Source organism: Haemorhous mexicanus, chromosome 2 (genome assembly GCF_027477595.1).
Source record: "Haemorhous mexicanus isolate bHaeMex1 chromosome 2, bHaeMex1.pri, whole genome shotgun sequence".
NCBI lineage: Eukaryota > Metazoa > Chordata > Aves > Passeriformes > Fringillidae > Haemorhous > Haemorhous mexicanus.
In genome coordinates this window covers 31,994,140-32,012,577 of record NC_082342.1, presented here as the reverse complement: position 1 = coordinate 32,012,577, position 18,438 = coordinate 31,994,140, and the positions used below count along the sequence as shown (strand labels likewise).

Sequence of the window (18,438 nt, the reverse complement as noted above, 5' to 3'; positions counted from 1 at the left end):
AGGCTCGTGGCAGCCAGGGAGGTTAGGGATAGTGAAAATCAGCATTTCACATCCTAGCAGGAAAGAGAGAAATGTGAATTTGAACCAGACAAGAATGCCTAAGAAAAAAATGTAGTCCAGCTTGCAAAAAATAACTCCCAACCCCAAAGTAATTTATTGTTGCTCAGGCAGATAAAAGAAGCGCATAAAATTGGTTCCACAAGAAGGTCAAATTAAGTACATGAACAAAATACAAGCATATTATATATGTGTGTGTGTGTGTGTGTGTATATATACACACATCTTCTGTTCAGCATCTCTCATTATAGGACTGAGGATCAATCATAACCCCTCGGGGTTTCTTGTCTGGTCCATTGGCTCCTAGCCAGCCAACCTCCCTCCATGGCATTAGACTGGGGGAATGATGAAGGAATAAAGAATTTCATTAGAACAGGAGAATGGGAGATGGATTCACAGAGCACTAAGGGCTGCCAGGTGGTTAGGTACAGGCAGAGACTTCATCAGTCCTTGTGATGTCAGTGCTGCAGTATTACTTTTTCAGCCGGCTGCAAAAGAAAAGTACTACATGAGTACCTACCCCCACTTGGTTTTTTTTGCAAAGAGAATGACTGCCTGCCTCTGTAGCTGAGGATGCAAACAGTTACTTGAGCATCCACACGGCTGCAGTTTAGGTTTCAGTTACACTGAGCTGCTTACTTGGCAAAGAGAGTTAGAGAACAACTGTATCAGCACTTGTACTGCACAGATTTATCTAGATTTTGATGTATCTGTACAGACTTTGTCCTCTCTTTATGGGGATTATTTTTTAACCTTGATAAAATGTAGGTGAAAACAAGGTGAACTCTTTGACACATGTTATGCTCTTCACCACATATGCATCCCAGCTGTGATGCAGTATTCACCAATAAACATTCTCGCTGAATTCTTGGTGACAGTGAAAAAAAATTAGGTGAAGCTATCACAATTTGCCAATGTCACTGGTGAAAATGAAGCAGAAGTCTGGTTCTGTACCCAAACATTCATTGAACTTGTTGATGCAGCCATTTATACTTCCCTTCATGCTCCACTTCCAGTGACAGAATGGCTGTCAGTGTTTCCAACAGCTGCTTCTGATGCCTGATACCATATAAGCTTAAAGACATGCAAAAGGGCAGTTTCTCTGCTGAGAAATCCTTGCTCCCATGAAAAGGGTCATGGCACAATGGTGTATTTCACATCACCCAAGGCCTTTAGGAAAGGGTACAAATCAGACTGTTCTGTGATTATTTTTTTCTCCTCTTTTGTTACTCCTGGGAGGTTATTGGCAGTTTTCACCAAATGCAGTCCAGCAATGCTCTAGTAGAGCTTGAATAAAATTATGGACATCATGGATTTTTAAAATTTATGTTTCATCCTTGTGCTTGGTTGTGTGCCTTCCACCTCCACAACTTTGGTATCCAGATGTCAGATTCACTGTGGACCCTACCAAAGGACTTTGGAACTCCTGCTTGGGTTCAGCTAACATCTCTCAAAACTAAGGTGATTTGAGTGAAACAACTCTGCTCAAAAGTTTCCCAGCACAGTGCTGCCATGGGTGTGGGATTTAGCATAGCTCATAACTCTTAAGCAGGATTTAACATGAGCAAGAGCTGAAAATGCTGAAATGCAGCTGTACTGTTTCACCAAAGAGGCCCAAGTTCAATTTCTCCCCGCTCAATCATCCAGCTCCTCTCTCTTGAACATAGTCTTTGCCCATTCTGGGTGCCCTCATTGCCACTTACTGGTGACACTGACATGTCTTGTTTTCCAGCAAGTGTTGTCTTGCTTGTGCCATCCTTTTTGCCCGTTGCTGCCAGGAGAGAAGGGACAAAGAACAATCGTATATTTTTATGCTTCAAATACTTTCCTCTGAAGAGGTAGTAAAGTGCTGTCTGACATCTGCAGACTGCTCATCTCAAAAACTTGCCTTGAGTCTAAGGATTTGACTGTCCCACCCTTTGTCTGTCCCACCCTGCACCCAGACAGGAAATCTGACTCCTCCTGTGGTTTGGAGAGCCAGTAATCTCTGCACCTTTCACAGGGACCATGGCACTCACCCTTCTCCGCTGCCAGCTTATACCACTGATGATGCACAGGCACCCAAGGGCAAACGCCAATAAACTGCCTCCAATGCTTGCTCCAGTTATCACATTGTTAATCCAAACAGAAGCTTCCTCTGTGGGAGGATACAAATATTTAGACACAGAAACAAATAGAATTTTATAGCTTTAGGGTTGGGGCAGGGACGTGATGCTAATTTCCATACCCACGTGGTAGTGAAAGCTGATCTTTTTGTCACTGTCTTCTATGAGGTGACAGCTCCACAGCCCTGCAGCGCTGATGTTCACCTCCAACTTTACTTCATGCTGCTTTGAGTTCTTAATGTCCATCTTGGTGCCGTTCACACGTTCCCAGCGCAAGAAGGCACCGCGTGCGAGCGATCCAGAGACCTGGCAGGTCAGGGTCACATTGGCCCCTCTGGAGAGTGGCCCAGCAGGGTTAGCTGAGACTGTAAAGGCAAGACAAGGACATGTGAGTGAGGGGATGAGAAGATGGGTCCATCCCCATGCTTTTGGGACTTGCAAGTTTCTGTAGCTCCTCCTCTTCATGACCCACTTCTCTTCCTTCCTCTCACCTTTCATCACCACCAGCTCGATCTTGCTCTGTGTGTGTCTTCCTTGGTACTCCAGCTGGCACTGGTACTGGCCAGAATGGTTGAAATGGACTTTGGGGAGCTTCACTTCTATGGTACTTTCAGGTTTTCCTTGAGGTATCTCAAACAACAAGTCATTGCTTTTTTTAGTCTCATGCAGCTGCCCTTGTGCTGTGACGTTGAAATCAAGCAGCTCATGAGATTTTGCACTTTCCTGTTGTTTCCAACTCAGCTGTCCTGTGAAACCTTTATTCCATTTTATCTTCTGGGAGTTCAGATGCCATGACAAGATGACAGTACTATCAACAGTTGCATACTTTCTTTCCAAAACTGCATTCTGAAAACCTGAATTTAGAAGAGACAAGGAATACAGAGGCAGGAAAAGCCATGGTTACACTTCCCCATGTCTGCCCTTGATCCAGAGTGAGGCACGCTGCACTCAGTTTAAAAAGGACTTGGAGAAAAGCCATGACATCCTCCAGGAAGGTTAAACAGAGAAAGAATAAGACAGCAGAAAGATCCAAAGCTCCCAAGCACAGCAGAGCTGAGAAGAACAGACCGCGAGGAAAGGAGAATTTTCTCCTCACCAAGCCTGGAGAGAAAAATGAGTGCAAGAGTGGAACAGAGCTCAGGCAGCAGAATAATCACCAAGCTGCATGGCTGGAAGCCTTGGGAAGTCAACCCTGAAGCACCAGTGCTTGGGATGTGGAGATTAAAAGTTAAACTCATGAGCTGAAGGGAGCACTGGTTCCCAAGCCTGTGTGTGTGAGTTCCATTTTTGTTGTCACATACCTAATACCTTCACAGCAAAGGAGATGTCCTGATTAATCAGTGGAGAGTCTGAACGGACCTGACACACCCAGGTCCCGCTGTCCATAGTCTCCAGCTTCTTTAAGTTCACTCTGTATTCTTGAGGGCTCTTGCTTTGTAATTCTGGTGTTACTCTGTTATTGTTAGTGTCAAACAATGTGATGCTTAGATTAGGTAGAGGACTGGGTGAATTTTGAATTAAACTCAGCTCAGGGACTTCATTTTGCAGAAAATGCCCATCCAAAGAGATCATCACTGTAAAAAGAAAATGCACAGCCAGTAAGTCAGTTCCTCTTCCTGCAAGAGAGAGACACGTGTTCCAGCAAAGAGAACATGGAGACACTGTGCTCTGGAGATGGAGGAGAAATGAACCGTGATAGCCCGGGACAGAAGAAATGCAGCTGGATAAAGAATCCCAGCAGAGAGGTCTCCCCAAGATCTATGGTCCCCTCCCCCCCGATGACCAAAAGCCCTCCACCCACTCACATTTAACAATGTGCAGTGAGGTGTGGACTTTGTGAGTGCCGTATTCACAGGTGTAGATGCCAGCATCGGAGAGGTTCAAATTCCTCAGTTTCAGTTGTTTGTATTGCATCTTGACGTCTAACCGGTCAGAAATGAAAGTTGTTCCTTTTGAAAAAATAGCCTTGGTTAGGAGGGAAGAGGTTTCTCAGCTGTGTGAAGGGAGTAGGGGTAATGAATTGGAAGCCTTACTTTTCCAAGGTCTACGATCCTTTTCCATCCTCCATAGAAGAGTATCAGAGTACTTCCAGCTCACAACTGAGTCCCGAGGTAATTGTGAGTCAGGAAGTATGCCTGTGCAGTTCAGGGTCACCTCCCCTCCTACAAGCCCAGTCTGGAATTCATTTTGGTAATCCATACTGGAGATGAGGCCTGAAAGTCAATACCCACCCAATAAAAGGCGTAAGTTCGCTTTATGAAGGGTGGCTCAGTAAACACTTCCCAGCCCTCCAAAAATATGTTGTTATTTCTGCTCCCTTTCCAAGACACTGAAATTATCCTTAATTTCTGAATCTGCCACTCCTTTTTATCATCAATCGAGCAATCAATCAATTGAGCTCTTTTATTATGTGGTTATTCTCTTTCACAAACATTCAGAAAAAAAGGAAAATACCAATAGTTATGGTGGACTGACCATCATTCATAATTTTGAAATGTTGACAATTTTACTGAAACATCCCTTTTCCACTAGATAAGACTTAGTTATTCTACTGGTAGCAAATGAAGGACAGCCTATGTCAGCCCTCCTTGACACACTTGATGCAGCACTGACAAATTTGCTCACACCTTCTTCCAGTTTGTGCATGGATGAGGACTGAAAATACAAAAAAAATGAAGAAATAAAGTAAAAAAGAAAGAAAGAAGGCTGATCTAATGTCAGGTTCCTGTTCTTTGGAGGAGGGCTATGTGACAGTAAAAGAAATAGGTTGTATAAGGTTGAAGAAACATTAGGAGTTGTTTCTTAGGAGAGTTATTTCCTTTCCTTCACTGTAAAGAAGGTTTCTGCAGGAGACCTTAAGAAAGAGATGGAGTTGCCAGAGGTAAGATTGGGAATAACAGGATTGTGATCTCCTGCCTCGCTGCTGGTAAGCTCTTAGAGATGCTTAACCTGCAAAGCCCCGAGGTGACCTGAGTACTGAAGAGCTATAGAAGTGTAAAATTAAGTTTACATGAGTTTAATGTAGGGTTTGCCAGAAGTTACATCCCTCCCAGAGGTCACCTGCAGCAGTACCCTAACAGGTTTTCGATTATTGCACATTGGACTACAGAAGTTCATGATTTTGTCTTTAATTGTGAAATTAGAAATGTTATTAATAAGAGTTGCTATCTTTTGCATTTCATTTGGTTCTAGGATGCACAAAAGATTTCCAGTCTTTTCTCTGCGACCAGAGGAATCAAAGCTGAGTATCTGAGAAATGCAGGCTTGGCCTTATTCACTGTCTTTCCTTTCTTGGAAAATGAGCACTAAAAAATTCACCAAAGCTTATAACATTAGCAGTCAAGCTAAGCAAGCCAGTAGCATTCCATTTGCAAGGGCAAATCTGTGGTGAGATTCTGAAGATCACATCACAGATGTGGTTACGCATCACAGATATGTTTTTGCCCAGACAGCTGGAGGCAATGTGGAGGGCATATTTTCCACTCTGCTTGGTGTGTATCCTGGTTCTCACAGGACCCCCATTCCTGCACCTCTGTGGGGCAGCTCCCCAAACCCTGGTTTTGGCTGGCAGGCACAGCAGGCGGGCTGGGAACAACCTGAGTCCCAAAGCTAAACCGTGTGAGGAAACTTATACAACACATCAGAAAGAGCCTAGAAATACACCGAGGGCTGTGAGGCTTGTGGAAAGGCTGTGAGAACCATGAGGGTTTGCTGGGCCCAGGACTCACCCAGATGCAGAAGCAGGAAGGCGGCAGGCATGCAGCTCAGGGCTGCGCCACTCGACTCCATCGCTGGGAACGCTCCTCCCCTCCCCGGAGAGCAGGGCTGGAAATGCTGCCACTGCCAAGGGATCTTATCCTGGAAGACCCAAATGCTCTGTAAATAATGTTTGATTATTCAGACCTCGATGGATGGGACTTGTGTTCCCAGTCAGCTCCCACCATCCTTCAGCACAGGAAAATGGAAGCTTATTGGGAAAGTCACCAGAGCCCTTTGTTTCAGCAAAGAATCCATCTGCAGCGTGCCCCTGGAGTTTGGTAATAAACATTTCATTTTACTCATCCCTAGGTTTCTGGCATTCATCAGGCAGCAGCTGTTTATACTGCCAAGAGTTCTGTGCTTTTTTACTTCTCTATGGTGGGTTATCATCACTCTTGCAGAGATTAAAGCTAAACACATACAGGGCTGCATTAGCAAGAGCGCAGCCAGCTCTGCTGGAAGTAGAGTGAGGTAATTATTTCTCTCTATTTGGCACACCTGAGGTCTCATCTAGGATACAGGGTACAGTTTTGGGCCCCCAGTACAAGAAGGGTGCCAACAAACTGTCCGGAGTTCAGTGGAGAGCTAGTGACATGGTGAGGAATTTGGAGTGCCTGACATACAGGGAGAGGCAGAAAACTGGGCTTGACAGGGAGAAGGGAGCCAAAGTGAGATCTAATTTCAGTTTCCCATTATCTAATGGATATTACCTAGAAGAATAAGCCACATTCTTCTCAGATGTGCACAGGGGAGGAGCAGGAGGCAGCAGCCATATGTTGAGCAGGGAAATGTTGACTAGATAGAGGGAAAACTTTCTTCCCACTGAAGGTGGTTCAGCAACGGAATAGATGCCAGGAGATGCCAGGCAATCTCCACCATTGGAGACGCTCAGAAGTTGCCTTGTCAAGCCCTGAGCAACATGTTGTAGTTTTAGAGTCAGCTCAGCTCTGAGTAGGAGAACTAACTGGAGACCTCCCAATGTACCTTGCCATTTAAATATTTCCATGTAATTTTTTGATTCTACGATTACAGCCATGTGTTATTAATATTTTTCTTCAGGCTTGGGTTTGGTTTTTTTTTTTAACTTCTTACCTTAAAAATCTCAATAACCAGCAAGTCTGATGACCTGCTTGAATTCTTAGGATTATTCAATGAAAAGTATGGGGAGAAGGGAGGAAAGAAGTCCAAAAGAAGAAGCTGCATTAATGGTAGCAAAACCTTAAGTGGGAACTGGAAGCTAATGGTCCTGCTAAGGAGAGTTATCAAATTAGATGCAGTTTCTGACTGTAGCAAAGACCAAGTGCTGGTAACAGCTGCAGCTTGGTGGGGGGACAAGGTGAAGGGGACCATGGCTGCTGGTGCAAGGACACTACTGAGCTCTCCACTCCTAAACCAAGGCATATACCACAGAAGGGAAGCCAAGAAGCTTAAATGTTCTGGGGAGTGAGCAAGCCAATGAGGTGACCTCACTTCTCTGAAAGCAGGCAGTCCCCATGTCAGGCATGTGACAGACTGAAGGCTGGAGTCTTAATGGGATTAAACTCAAAAGTAATGCATGAATAATTTTCTATGTACGATGTGCAATATTAAGTGTAATATATTCTATTAGAGGATAATGTAATACTGAAATTAATTTAATGATCAGAGCATGTGAAGCTAGCAAAGAGTAGATGAAAACATCAGCACTACATTTAAATGGAGATCAGGTCAGCACAACATCTGACATCCAGACCGATGTACAGACATGCACAGATGAAAAATATGCGTGCAAGAACAAGACAGCAGCCATATGCACCATCAGAAGAGAAACAGGTGGCAAAGACACAGTCAGAGGAGACTTGTGGCTTGCCTCGTGCAAAACAAAAAGCCCACCCCAGGCCAGGAAACATTTGCATGAGCTGTTTTCTGTGAAAATTGTGAAACAAAGGAGCAAGTGCGGATGATTGGAGATCACTCCTAACAAGATGCAGAGGCAGTGATGAAGCAGTTTGCTGGGTTAAGCTACAGAATAAAGAAAGGGGCACTAACAAGGCATCTGTATGCATCTCACTCCGAAGGAACATCGATAACTGAGAACTGGCACGGGGCCCTGAGTAAGATCCATTCCTGAGGTGACAGGAGAAACCTCATCCCTGCTGTGAAATCTCGCATCACGTGTTCCTGTGGGATGAAAAAGTCAGCCCCCACTCTAAAGTAATATCTGTGAATTAACAGTTCAGTGATGGCTTTCAATTTTTTTAAGTCATTAAACTTTATATAAAACCTGAAGGTAATGGAACAAGTAAAAATTAATGAAATTGCTGAGTCACACCTCATAATTTTGTTTTGACTGGGAATCTCTATTCTCCTGTCATATGGCTTCAGTTTATTCTTTGTCTTCTTGCTTCCTGGTTATTGAGCAAAACCACACAACCAGAGCAGTGTGGGACCGGTGAACTGCTGACCTTGTGCATCTTGGTAGATGCAGATTGATGCATCTTTGTTCTTCTGTTTCTTCTCTTGGTTTCACCTCTTCTGCATTCCCACTTTGTTCACACTAATCTTTGTATTTCTGTGGCAGATCTCCACAGTGTGATGTTACCACCTACATGCTACAAATCAGTGGGGAAAATGGGTTGCCTTCAGCTAGGATTTCTTTTACACACTTTCCCTCTCTCCCTGCTTATTTCTACTTCTCATGCATGCCACTTCCTATTCCCCCCTGCCTTTCTGTCTCCTTCTGCATCCCTCCAGGCCAGATCCCAGGCAAGGCTGCTCCGGAGTTTACAGATCTCAGAGAGCAAGGCTCCGCTGTGTTAACGGAGCAAGCTGCTCTCATTAGCGGATGCTTGTAGCAGACCCACAGCCTCCTTACAGGCAGCCCAGCTGCATCTTACAGTGGTACTCATAAATTAAGCGGTGTCACAGAATGTCCCCAGGCACTGGAACATACTCATCAGTCCTGTTAAATTGCTAGTACATTTCCTGACACATTTTTGGCCGGGGACAGCTCTCCCTCTCCCGAGCAACTCTTGGGATGCATTTAGGTGTTAGCATGGGCCAGGGACCTCTCCCATTAGGTGGCTGGCATGTGGCCAGTTCATTTTGGAGGTTAAGTGAGTTTAATAGCCCAGACCATCTCATGCCAGCTAGCCTCTGTGCCAGAAACAGTCCAGGCATACTTGATTTATTAGCACATCCAGCAACGGAGGAGCAGGGCTCCCTCCCAAGTGAACATTGATTTCCTTTTCATTTTAACTTCCCCCTCTTATTAAACTGGTTTAATTTCCTTCTTGACTTATTTTAATGATCCTTGCCTCTCTGAGGGATAGGAAAAGGAGAGCTGAGGTAGTGAGTGGGCTTGCTTCAGAGAATGATGCCTGCAGGACCAAGTCATGCCTGGAGAACATCTGCTTGAGAGCAGGGCCGGCAGCCCCTCGGTCCCTCCAGTACCGACCCCCAGTGGGTGATGGCTACAGAGACCTCTCCACAGGCTGGCACTGGCATGACACAGGAGGAAACTTGAATTTAAAAAACCCCAACAAATAAAAACTCTCCTGATGCAGAGCAGGCTATCTCCTTTTCTCAGTGTTTTCCTGCGCCTCTTTCTCGCTGTGTGGTTTTGGTTTCTCCTCTCGCTCTTGTTTGTGGCTGTGCTTTTGATCTGGCAGCAGCTCGTTCTGTCAGGGTGGGGGGCCCCCCAGCCCTCCCTCCCCACCGGGGCTCCACACCTCAGCTTCCGCTGCGGCATTTCCCCTTGCGCTGCCTGCCGGGCCAGGGCTCGGGGATGCAGCTGCGTCTTGCCCTGCTCCAGAGCTGGGCTCAGCTGTGGGGCTCTGGGCTAAAGGGCTTCACCTCTCTTCTTCTCAGTTTGGAAATATGAAACTAAGCTGACTTGGCTCTTTTACCAAGTAGTGGTTTCTTTGAATTTACTCCTTAATGTTAAAGCAAATGTCAGGCGAGCAGCGGGCAGGGAAAGAGACGAAGTGCAATGAAAATAGCCCGCAGAGAGCAAAGTTATGACAGCAGTGAAGGTCATTTCACGGTCCCTACTATCCCCCTGGACCGTTTGACCCTCCCTCCATTTCCTCCTGAGCATCTCTGCTCATCCAAGAGCAGATGCCACCCTCCCATTGGAGCCCCTGGGAGGGGGAGGTGCCGGAGCACGATCCATGGGGTCACACAGGTGAAAGCAGCTGATCCTCCCCGGGAGAGGTCCCACCATCAGGACAAGGAGGGTGGTGATGTCACTGTGTCAGCACCAGCTGAGCTCCCCTCAGCCATGAAGTACCCCATGCCCAGTGACATGCCTGGAAACATGTGGAGGCTGAAAGAAGTGGCTCCATCTCTGCAGCCCAGGCTGCTCCCTTCTGGCCACAGGAGAAGCCAAGACCTGCCTTTCTAAAGCCATCAGAGGCCTTGACTAATCAAGGCACTGTGATACGCTCTGAAATCAGCTCCTTCATCAGCCTTCCAAGCCCTGTATGTGCTTGGGATAACATTTGGGTATCATCCCCCCTTAATTTTGCTCTGGTGAATACAGGGTCCCCACGAGAGGCTGTGGCAAATCAGGTGGGCACCGTCCCTGGGTGCTCAAGAACCTCTAGTGGGGATGAGGTGGATGCTCAGTTTGGATGAGCCAAGCCCTGCTGTGCTGCAGGCAGACATGTTTGTGAGACACTGGGGAGGACAAAGGAAAAGCCAGGGAGACCTCATCACAGCCTTTCAGTACTTAAAGGGATCTTATAAAAAAGATGAAGAGCGATGTTTTAGATGGTCAGATAGGGATAAGAGAAGGAGGAATGGTTTTAAACTGAAAGAGGGTTGGTTTAGATCAAATGATCAAATGTGTTAGGAAGAAATCCCTTACTCAGAGACTGATGAGGCACTGGAACAGGTTGCCCAGAGAAGCTGTGGCTGCTCCATCCCTGGAAGTGTTCAAGGCCAGGCTGGAAGGGGTTTAGAGTGACCTGGTCTAGTGGAAGGCCTGCGGCAGGGGAGCTGGAATGAGATGTTTTCTAAAGGCCCCTTCCAACCCAAGCCATCCTGTGATCCTGTGATTCCAACCTGCACCAGGGAGTGTTGAGTTCATAGTGGAGAACACTGAGCAGTAACCTGAGCTCAACCCGCATGAAGAGGAATATCTGAGGTGCCTGATGGAGGCTGAGCAGGATATGCCACCTGAAAGTTGAAAAATTCAACCAGAAATGAAACTCCTGCTTTCAACAGCACAGCAGCCCGTGTAAGGGGAAAGCAAATCCCTTTTCTGTTGTCCTGAAATTGCAAGGATCCCTCTTTTTCCAAGAAATCCTGCTCGCTCAGCCCTGAGCTAATGGATCAGGCTGCATTGGCAGCTAGTGACAGGCAGTGAGCCAGTCAGCCTGGATTAGCAGAACAGACCCCTCCAGTCTCAGCACGTACAGATGTAAGTAGACATCCTTACTTAGCTAGAGACTGGCATCTTCTTATTTTTGCAGGCTTTTTTTAGAATAAAGTTCCCCTTCCTGCAGGGTACGTGGAGAAGGTGATAGCAAGTGGCAGCTGGTAGAGGGCTGCTTCCCAATGCATTTGCAGCCCTTGGGGATATGCAGTCACCAGCGACAGGCCCTCATATAGGACATATTTCCCTATATATGGGTTTAAAAGATCCATGAGATCCCCAGGCTCTGAGCTTTTCGTAACTCCCTTTTTTTATGCCCCTTTCAGCGAAAATTCCAGGGAGTCAAACAGTTTTAAGCTAAAATTAAAAGGCCTTGGAGAATTGCGCAGCCAGAAGTATTACCAAGTCAAAGGTTTAAGATAGTTTTACAACAGACCTTTAAGCGGGGCAAAACCAGTCCATCCGTGCCGAAACAGCAACTTGAGCAGAGTAATAAAGTTCATAGCATTAAAAAACCCGAAAACAGGCTGGCCTCTTAGCAGAAGAAAGAGTTTCCTTACCTCTTTTCTCTCAGCCTCTCTGTTTCTGTCTCCTTGTGCTTGTCACCTGCCGTAGCTGATCTCACCCAACTACAGCTGAAACAAAAGAGGAGCGAAGTTGATGTTCAGCGAGCAGATGTGGGGCTGGCCTTGATGTCTCCTCCTCTCCAGCCAGAGCCACAGCAGCAAGGTCTTGCTGCCCATCCAGGCTCTGCCGGCACCCGCCGACTCCTCTGGGCAGATGGTGGTTTTCCAAAGGCACGTGATTTCCACTCTGGGTGTGGGCAGAAATGGACGTGAGCGGAAGGCGAGCCATGGCAGCGCTGGCGAGAATGAGTGTGCGGAACAGAGAGAGCCTGCTGGCCACGGGGCAGCTGATGGAGGCCCTGGCGGGGCTGACACTTCCATGTGGATGGCTGGGAGCTGGTTCTGCTCTGCTGAGGAGGAAAGCTGACCAACGACAGGATAGCTGAGCAGATCCACACCCAGCCCATGCCTCCCGCACTCTGTGAGAGCAATCTGAGCTCCATTTCCCAGCCTGTCTCCTGCACCACCACTAAGAGGAGGCACCTCTGAGGGCTGACCCCAGCCCCACCTGTCTGTGCAGTTTGTCTGAGATTTAGGGTGAGATGAGAGAATATTTTCTTTATAGCAGTGGTGGCTTTTCCTTGGCTGTCGGCCAGCACCCACCCAGCTGCTCTCTCATTCCCCCTCCTCAGCAAGGCAGAGGGAGAAGATGTGAAAAATCCTCTCAGGTCAGGATGAGGACAAGGAGATCTCCCCCCAGCTACCGTCATGGGCAAAACTGACTTAACTTGGGGAAAGGTTAATTTAATTTATGGCAAATTAAAAACAAACAAATAGATAACATAGTGATAAATTAAAGAAAACCCCAACAACTTTAAACAGCTTCTCCCACCTCTCTTTTCTCCTCAAGCTGAACTTCACACCTGACTCTTCAACCCCCCTTCCTCCCCCAAAGTGTCACAGGGGACAGGTCATAGGAGTCGTGGTTGGTTCATAGCACTTCATCTCTGCTGCTTCTTCCTGCTTGTGCTGTTCCTCTGCTGCACCGTGGGGTCCTTCAAGAAATGCTCTGATGTGGATTCCTCCCATGGACTGCAGCTCTTCATGTTGACCTTGACATTAGAAAGACCTTTTTTACAGTGAAAACAATCAGTCACCAGAACAACCTCCCCAGGGATGTGGCAGAGTTGCCATTGCTGGAGGCTTTCAAGGTGTGATTGGGCAGGGTGCTAGATAATCTCATCCAGGAACCCAGTGTGGGTCCTCCATTGGCCACAGCTCCTGCCAGAAAACCTACTCCAGTGCAGACTCTCCATGGGCTGCAGGGGAATCTCGGCTTGGCACCTGGAGCACCTCATGCCCCTCCTTCTCCCGTGATCTTGGTGTCTGCAGGGCTGTTTCTCCCACGTATTGTCCTTCCTGTCTCCCACAGCTGCTGTGCACAGCTTTTTACCCTTTGTTAAACACACTGTCACAAAGGTGCCACCAGCCTTGAGCTCAGCCTTGGTCTGCAGTGGGTCTGCTCTGGGGCTGTCTGGAGGTGGCTCTGACTGGCATGGGGCCAGCTCCTTCTCACATCTCACAGCGGCCGCTGATGCAGCCCCTCCAGCACCAAAACCTTGCCCTGCAAAGCCAGTCTAAGGTTACTCTTCAGCAACCTGTACCAACCTGCACCACTACTGAATCTCAGCTGTTTCCCTTCTCTGTAGGGTGGAGGAGGGGGCTTTTGTGGTTTCCCACCCACATTTGGTCTCTCTCTCTCTCTCTCTGAATCCCAGCCTCAGCCAAGGTGGCGGAAACCCACTGAGCCCCAGACATGGCTGAGATTTCATCTCCGCGCCACCCACTCTCCTCCTTTTGGCACTGAGGATGGGGCTGTGAGGTGCAACCAGGCTTTGGGGGCAGCAGGGACAGGCAGCCACAGCAGCAAGGCTCACAATGTGCCACCAGCTGTGACAGGAGCAGCCGTGATCCGGCCTCCAGCACAAGGACTTCTCCCTTGATTGGGACCTTGGAGAAAGATGATGTCCTGCTCCAGAGAGGAAGCCACCTGCACAAGACAGGAACTTCCCAGTGTGGGATACAAACTGGGATGGGATGGGATGGGATGGGATGGGATGGGATGGGATGGGATGGGATGGGATGGGATGGGATGGGATGGGATGGGATGGGATGGGATGGGATGGGATGGGATGGGATGGGATGGGATGGGACGGGCACTCTGCCAGTGTCCAGAAGTTGGGAAAGCCCTTCTCTGAGACACAGCTCTCTGGCAAGAACCTGACGTATCCCGTCAGCATCTTCAAAAATCTCTCTCACATGTGTCAAATAGAAATGTCCTTTTTGGTCCCCAGCTGCCAGAGAGGGGATGTCCTGGGAAAACAAACAGCGTTAAGAAGACTCAGGTTGGGATTGTAAGGCTTTGGCACCTCAGTGCTTGGGGATCTGAGGCATTGAGCTGATGCTTCAGTTTGTACAGATTCTGGCTTGCGTTTTGTCTCCCCAGCACGCTGTAATGCAGAAACACTGGCTTGTTTTTAAACAGTTGGTTTATGTCACTGCAAATATCTACCAGAAATAGCATTCCCTGAAGGGGTAAAGCTTGCAAAATGCACTTGAACTTGCTGCAGAGTTGCAAGGAGAAGCAGGGCTGTGGTCTGAGGTGACAAAGCCTCAGGCTTGTCACGTTGTGAGAATGCCTGTTCTGGATCCACTGTCACCCTAGGGTGGGGATCCATCTCTTGGAACTGCTGCAGTTGTGAGGGGAACAGGTGCCTCCGGGACCAGGGGTCACAGCGTGCAGTGACGTGTTTGTATCTCTTTCATCCAAGCATCTCAAAGCACTTTGCAAGCATTAATTAAACATCAGAATCCAGAAGGGATGAATAATATTAGCCAGTCTCTCTTCTGAATGTAATATTCCTCATAAATATTTAACTGGTTTTTAGGTTCTTGGCAAGTCTGGTTCTCACCTCGCTGGGGCAGTTTCTGTACTGCACCCCTGGGGAAAGGGGGCTCATCCAGCATCACACAGTGACCCCACGGCACAGCGAGAACAGCCTGGGCACTGCACGCAGCTCTCCCCCCAGAAATCAGTGGCTGTCATGTTTCCCTGCTTTATCCCCTGCAGAGACACTCTGCGCTGTCTCTCTTTGCTCTAATCCCATCATCAGCAATATTTTTGAGTGCTGGAGAGAAACAGAATCCTCTCAGAGGAGAGAAGAAGCTTCCAGGCTGTGCTGGGTGATGGTCACAGTCTGCAGAGACACTGAGTGTCTCCAAGGAAGCGAGAGATAAAGGGAGAAAAGGGCCTCAGAAATCAGATGTTGAGAAAGACCTTTTAACTGGCTTCACTGGAAAGCCAAGATGCCTCCAGAGATCATCTCCTTAAAACCAAGTTCCCTGCACATCAGTGGGGGCTCTCAGTGTGCCTCTGTAGACTGAAAGATGAAAGATACCAAGATGTGTTGGAAAATTGGTGATTGCCAAGTGGCTTTGGAGAGAAGGAAGGACAAGTGTTTGATGCAGCACAAAAACCAGCTCTTCAGGCACCTGGCTGTCAGCAGCTTCAAAGGCCAGGAGCGTTCTCTTTGCAACAGAATAGCTGACACCTGGTGAGCATCTCGAGGGGCATTTCTGGTGCCTGATGTGGGAGCTAGAAACAACCAGCTGGCTGCTGAGGGGGCCCGGTGATTCGCCCCAGCACAGCTGTGTTCCTCAGAAATGGGGAAAACTGGGGAGAGAGACCTCTCTGCAGGAACTTGGAAGCCTGAACCGGGAAGAAAGGGCTCTCTAAGCAGATATCACAAAGGCTCATTAGCTGATCACAGTGGAAAAACAGGAACCCTCCACAGAGGTCCTTCATGAGCAAGGGGTCCCCTGCATTTAGTCAGGAGAGGTGGAGCCTGATGGAGCAAGACAAGCCGGGTGAGCTGGGAAATCAGGGACTGCTTGGAGGGCACTGGACAGAGGAATCAAGAACCACTACCTGCAGGAGTGTGTCACCAAAAGTGACGGGGGTAAAGCAAGCCTGACCAAAGCCAAGCCCACGTTAAGGGCATGTGAGAAATGCAACAGGCAGGAGGGAGGTGGCTAGGAGAGTTTTTAGGAACCTGTATAGGATGCATATTGCTTCACGATCTCACTGTTGCTGGCCTTGGCAAAAGCAAGGGGGAGAAGCTGGCGACAGGGATTGTTTTGATGCGCAGCCGGAGGTGTTCCAGCAGCGCAGAATGCCGCCACACGGTGCGCTAGGTGGCGGCATTGGCTCGGGACAAGGAGCTGGGAGGGACAAGGAGCAGCCGCCGTGTCCCCGCAGAGCCCATGGCATCACAGGGGGGTTGTGTTGGAAGGAACCTGAAAGATCATCCACTCCGGCATCCTGCCGTGGGCAGCGACACCTTCCAACAGACCAGGATCCAACCCGGCCTTGAACACTGCCAGGGATGGGGCATCCACAGCTTCTCTGGGAAACCTGTGCCACTGCCTCACCACCCTCACAGTACAGAATGTCTTCCCAATAGCTAATTTAGGATTTTAAAGAGCTGGGAAGTGCCTGAGCAGGGGGTCCTAACTGAGCTCCTGACAGCCCCCAAAGCTTTTTAGGGAGTTTGCTGGTGTGTCCTCCTTGGTCCAAAACCTGTGTCATTTTACATACAAAAGGGGGAATGCTGACCTGGTGACAAGGAAGAAGACACACAGTGCTTGTAAAAGAAGAGGAACCTCAGTAAGAACGAGAATTACCAAATCCTTGCAAAATCTGCCCTTGTGTGTGGCTTCCTGTCTTTCTGGGCTCCAGGAGTGTCCTCCTGCCAGGGGACCCTCTGAGACCCCTCCGTTCAGGTGGGAGTGACACCCTTTTCAGAGCACATCATGTGACAGCTCTTGGAGGGAGTGGCACTGAACCGGCAGGCCAGAGGGATGGAAACCTAGGAGAGAAACTCTTGGGCGTGGTGGAATCCAGAACTATGGAAAGACTGTCCCAGATGCTTTGGAACTTAGTGGGAGGCACAAGATGCACTACCCACAACAACAGCATTCAGTAAGGAGCTTGGTTTGACAGTTCTGCCTTCAGAAGGCAAAAGTAAAACCCTACATATTTTGGGTTTATTCACCAAAGTGTTCAAAAAATAGAAGCAGAGTACTAAGTAATGGGATTTTTTTTTCAGGATTGGTGCTGATATTGTTCCCATAAATTTGCCAAGCAAATATAAAACTCAGTGTGCCTTAGTAGCCTCCATAATTTGATTTCTGTTTTTTAACATTTTATTGTTTTTAAAAGGCTGTGCAGAATGCACAAAGACCACAATAGATCTATTTTTCTTGTCGTTCTTTTGTCAGATTAAGCTATTTGCTAGAATTCAGCCTCTCACTGTAAATCCCTCAGAAGTCTGAGTTGCAGAACATCTGGACCTAGTTATGATTTTTTCTAATGATGTTGATCTTTCTTACTGAAAAAGATTAGTTTGGGATTAAAGGTTGTCTTCCTATTCCTTTGGCAGGAGTCCTACGCAAAGGAATTTGCATGAGTAACACTTTCTTTGCATTCCTTAAGCCCTCCTCTCTGCTGAAAGGGAATCCACTGGATTTCCTTGGTTTTTTAAAGTTTCCATCCACTGTGCAATGAGTTTTCATGGCAAGGTTTAGATAGCTGGGCAGCTACAGAGTTGGCTTCTGAGAGAAGCTGCCAGAAGCTTCTCCCATGTCTGATTCAGCCAGAGCCAGCTGGCTCCAAGACACTGATGGCCAAGGCTGAGCCCACCAGTGATGGTGGTAGAGCCTCTGGGACAACACGGTTAAGTGGGATGAAAAGAATATGAACAACTGCAGCCAGAGAGAGGAGTGAGGATATGTGGTAGGAACAGCCCTGCAGACACCAAGGTCAGGGCAGGAGGAAAGGCAGGAGGTGCTCCAGGTGCCAGAGCACAGACTGCCCTGCAGCCCCGCGCTGCAGACCAGGGTGAGGCAGGACACCCTCCTGCAGCCCATGGAGGTCCCCAGAGCAGGTGGATGCCTGATGGAGTCTGTGACCCCATGGGAAGCCCACTGGAACAGAGTCCTGGAGGACCTGTGGCCCTGTGGAGAGAGGAGCCCATGCTGGAGCAGGTTTGCAGGTGGGACTGGTGACCCCAGAAGGAGCCCATGCTGGAGCAGTTTGTGAAAAACTGCAGCCTATGGGATGGACTCAAATTTGCGAAGTTCATGGAGGGCTCTCTCCTGTGGGAGGAACCCCACACTGGAGCAGGGGAAAGTGTGAGAAATCCTTCCTCTGAGGAGGAAGGAGTGGCAGAGATAACATAGGATGAACTCACAGCAACCCCCATTCTCTGTCCCCATCAGCACTTCTGTGGGGAAGAAGGTACAGAAAATTGGGAGTGAAGCTAACCCTTGGAAGAATGGAGTGGTAGGATGGAGGTCTTTTAAGATTTGAGTTTATTTTCTCAATATCCTGCTTTGATTTTATTTGATTGGTAATAAATTCAGATAATTTCCCCATAGCGAGTCTGTTTTGATGTGATGATAATCAGTGGGAGATCTCTCCCTGCCCTTATCTGGACCAATGAGCCTCTTGTTATACTTTCTGTCTCCCATC

At 48.0% G+C, this 18,438-nt stretch overlaps 1 protein-coding gene across 2 annotated transcripts; it reads right to left on the bottom strand.

Annotated features, from left to right (window-relative positions):
- Positions 1-131: 131 nt before the first annotated feature.
- On the bottom strand, positions 132-12,076 carry CD4 (CD4 molecule). Of its 2 annotated transcripts, none has more exons than XM_059838211.1 (10): positions 11,841-12,076; positions 5,891-6,038; positions 4,196-4,375; positions 3,968-4,111; positions 3,464-3,736; positions 2,654-3,016; positions 2,285-2,527; positions 2,076-2,194; positions 1,761-1,828; positions 132-545 (listed from the first exon to the last, which is right to left on the bottom strand). In XM_059838211.1, exons 2-10 carry the CDS (start codon positions 5,949-5,951, stop codon positions 530-532), a joined length of 1,467 nt encoding a protein of 488 aa, XP_059694194.1. In that variant the 5' UTR covers positions 5,952-6,038; positions 11,841-12,076; the 3' UTR covers positions 132-529. The 2 variants fall into 2 exon arrangements, with proteins under 2 accessions (XP_059694194.1, XP_059694193.1); XM_059838210.1 differs by having other exon boundaries at positions 5,891-6,020.
- Positions 12,077-18,438: the final 6,362 nt, after the last annotated feature.

Excerpts from the sequence above, each read along its gene's own strand:
- CD4 (XM_059838211.1), bottom strand. The coding sequence starts at position 5,951 with ATGGAGTCGAGTGGCGCAGCCCTGAGCTGCATGCCTGCCGCCTTCCTG. Across the intron at positions 4,376-5,890 it reads CTTCCTGCTTCTGCATCTGG|GCCTCATCTCCAGTATGGAT; the intron begins GTGAGTCCTGGG and ends ATTGACTTTCAG. Across the intron at positions 4,112-4,195 it reads GGATCGTAGACCTTGGAAAA|GAACAACTTTCATTTCTGAC; the intron begins GTAAGGCTTCCA and ends TTTTTTCAAAAG.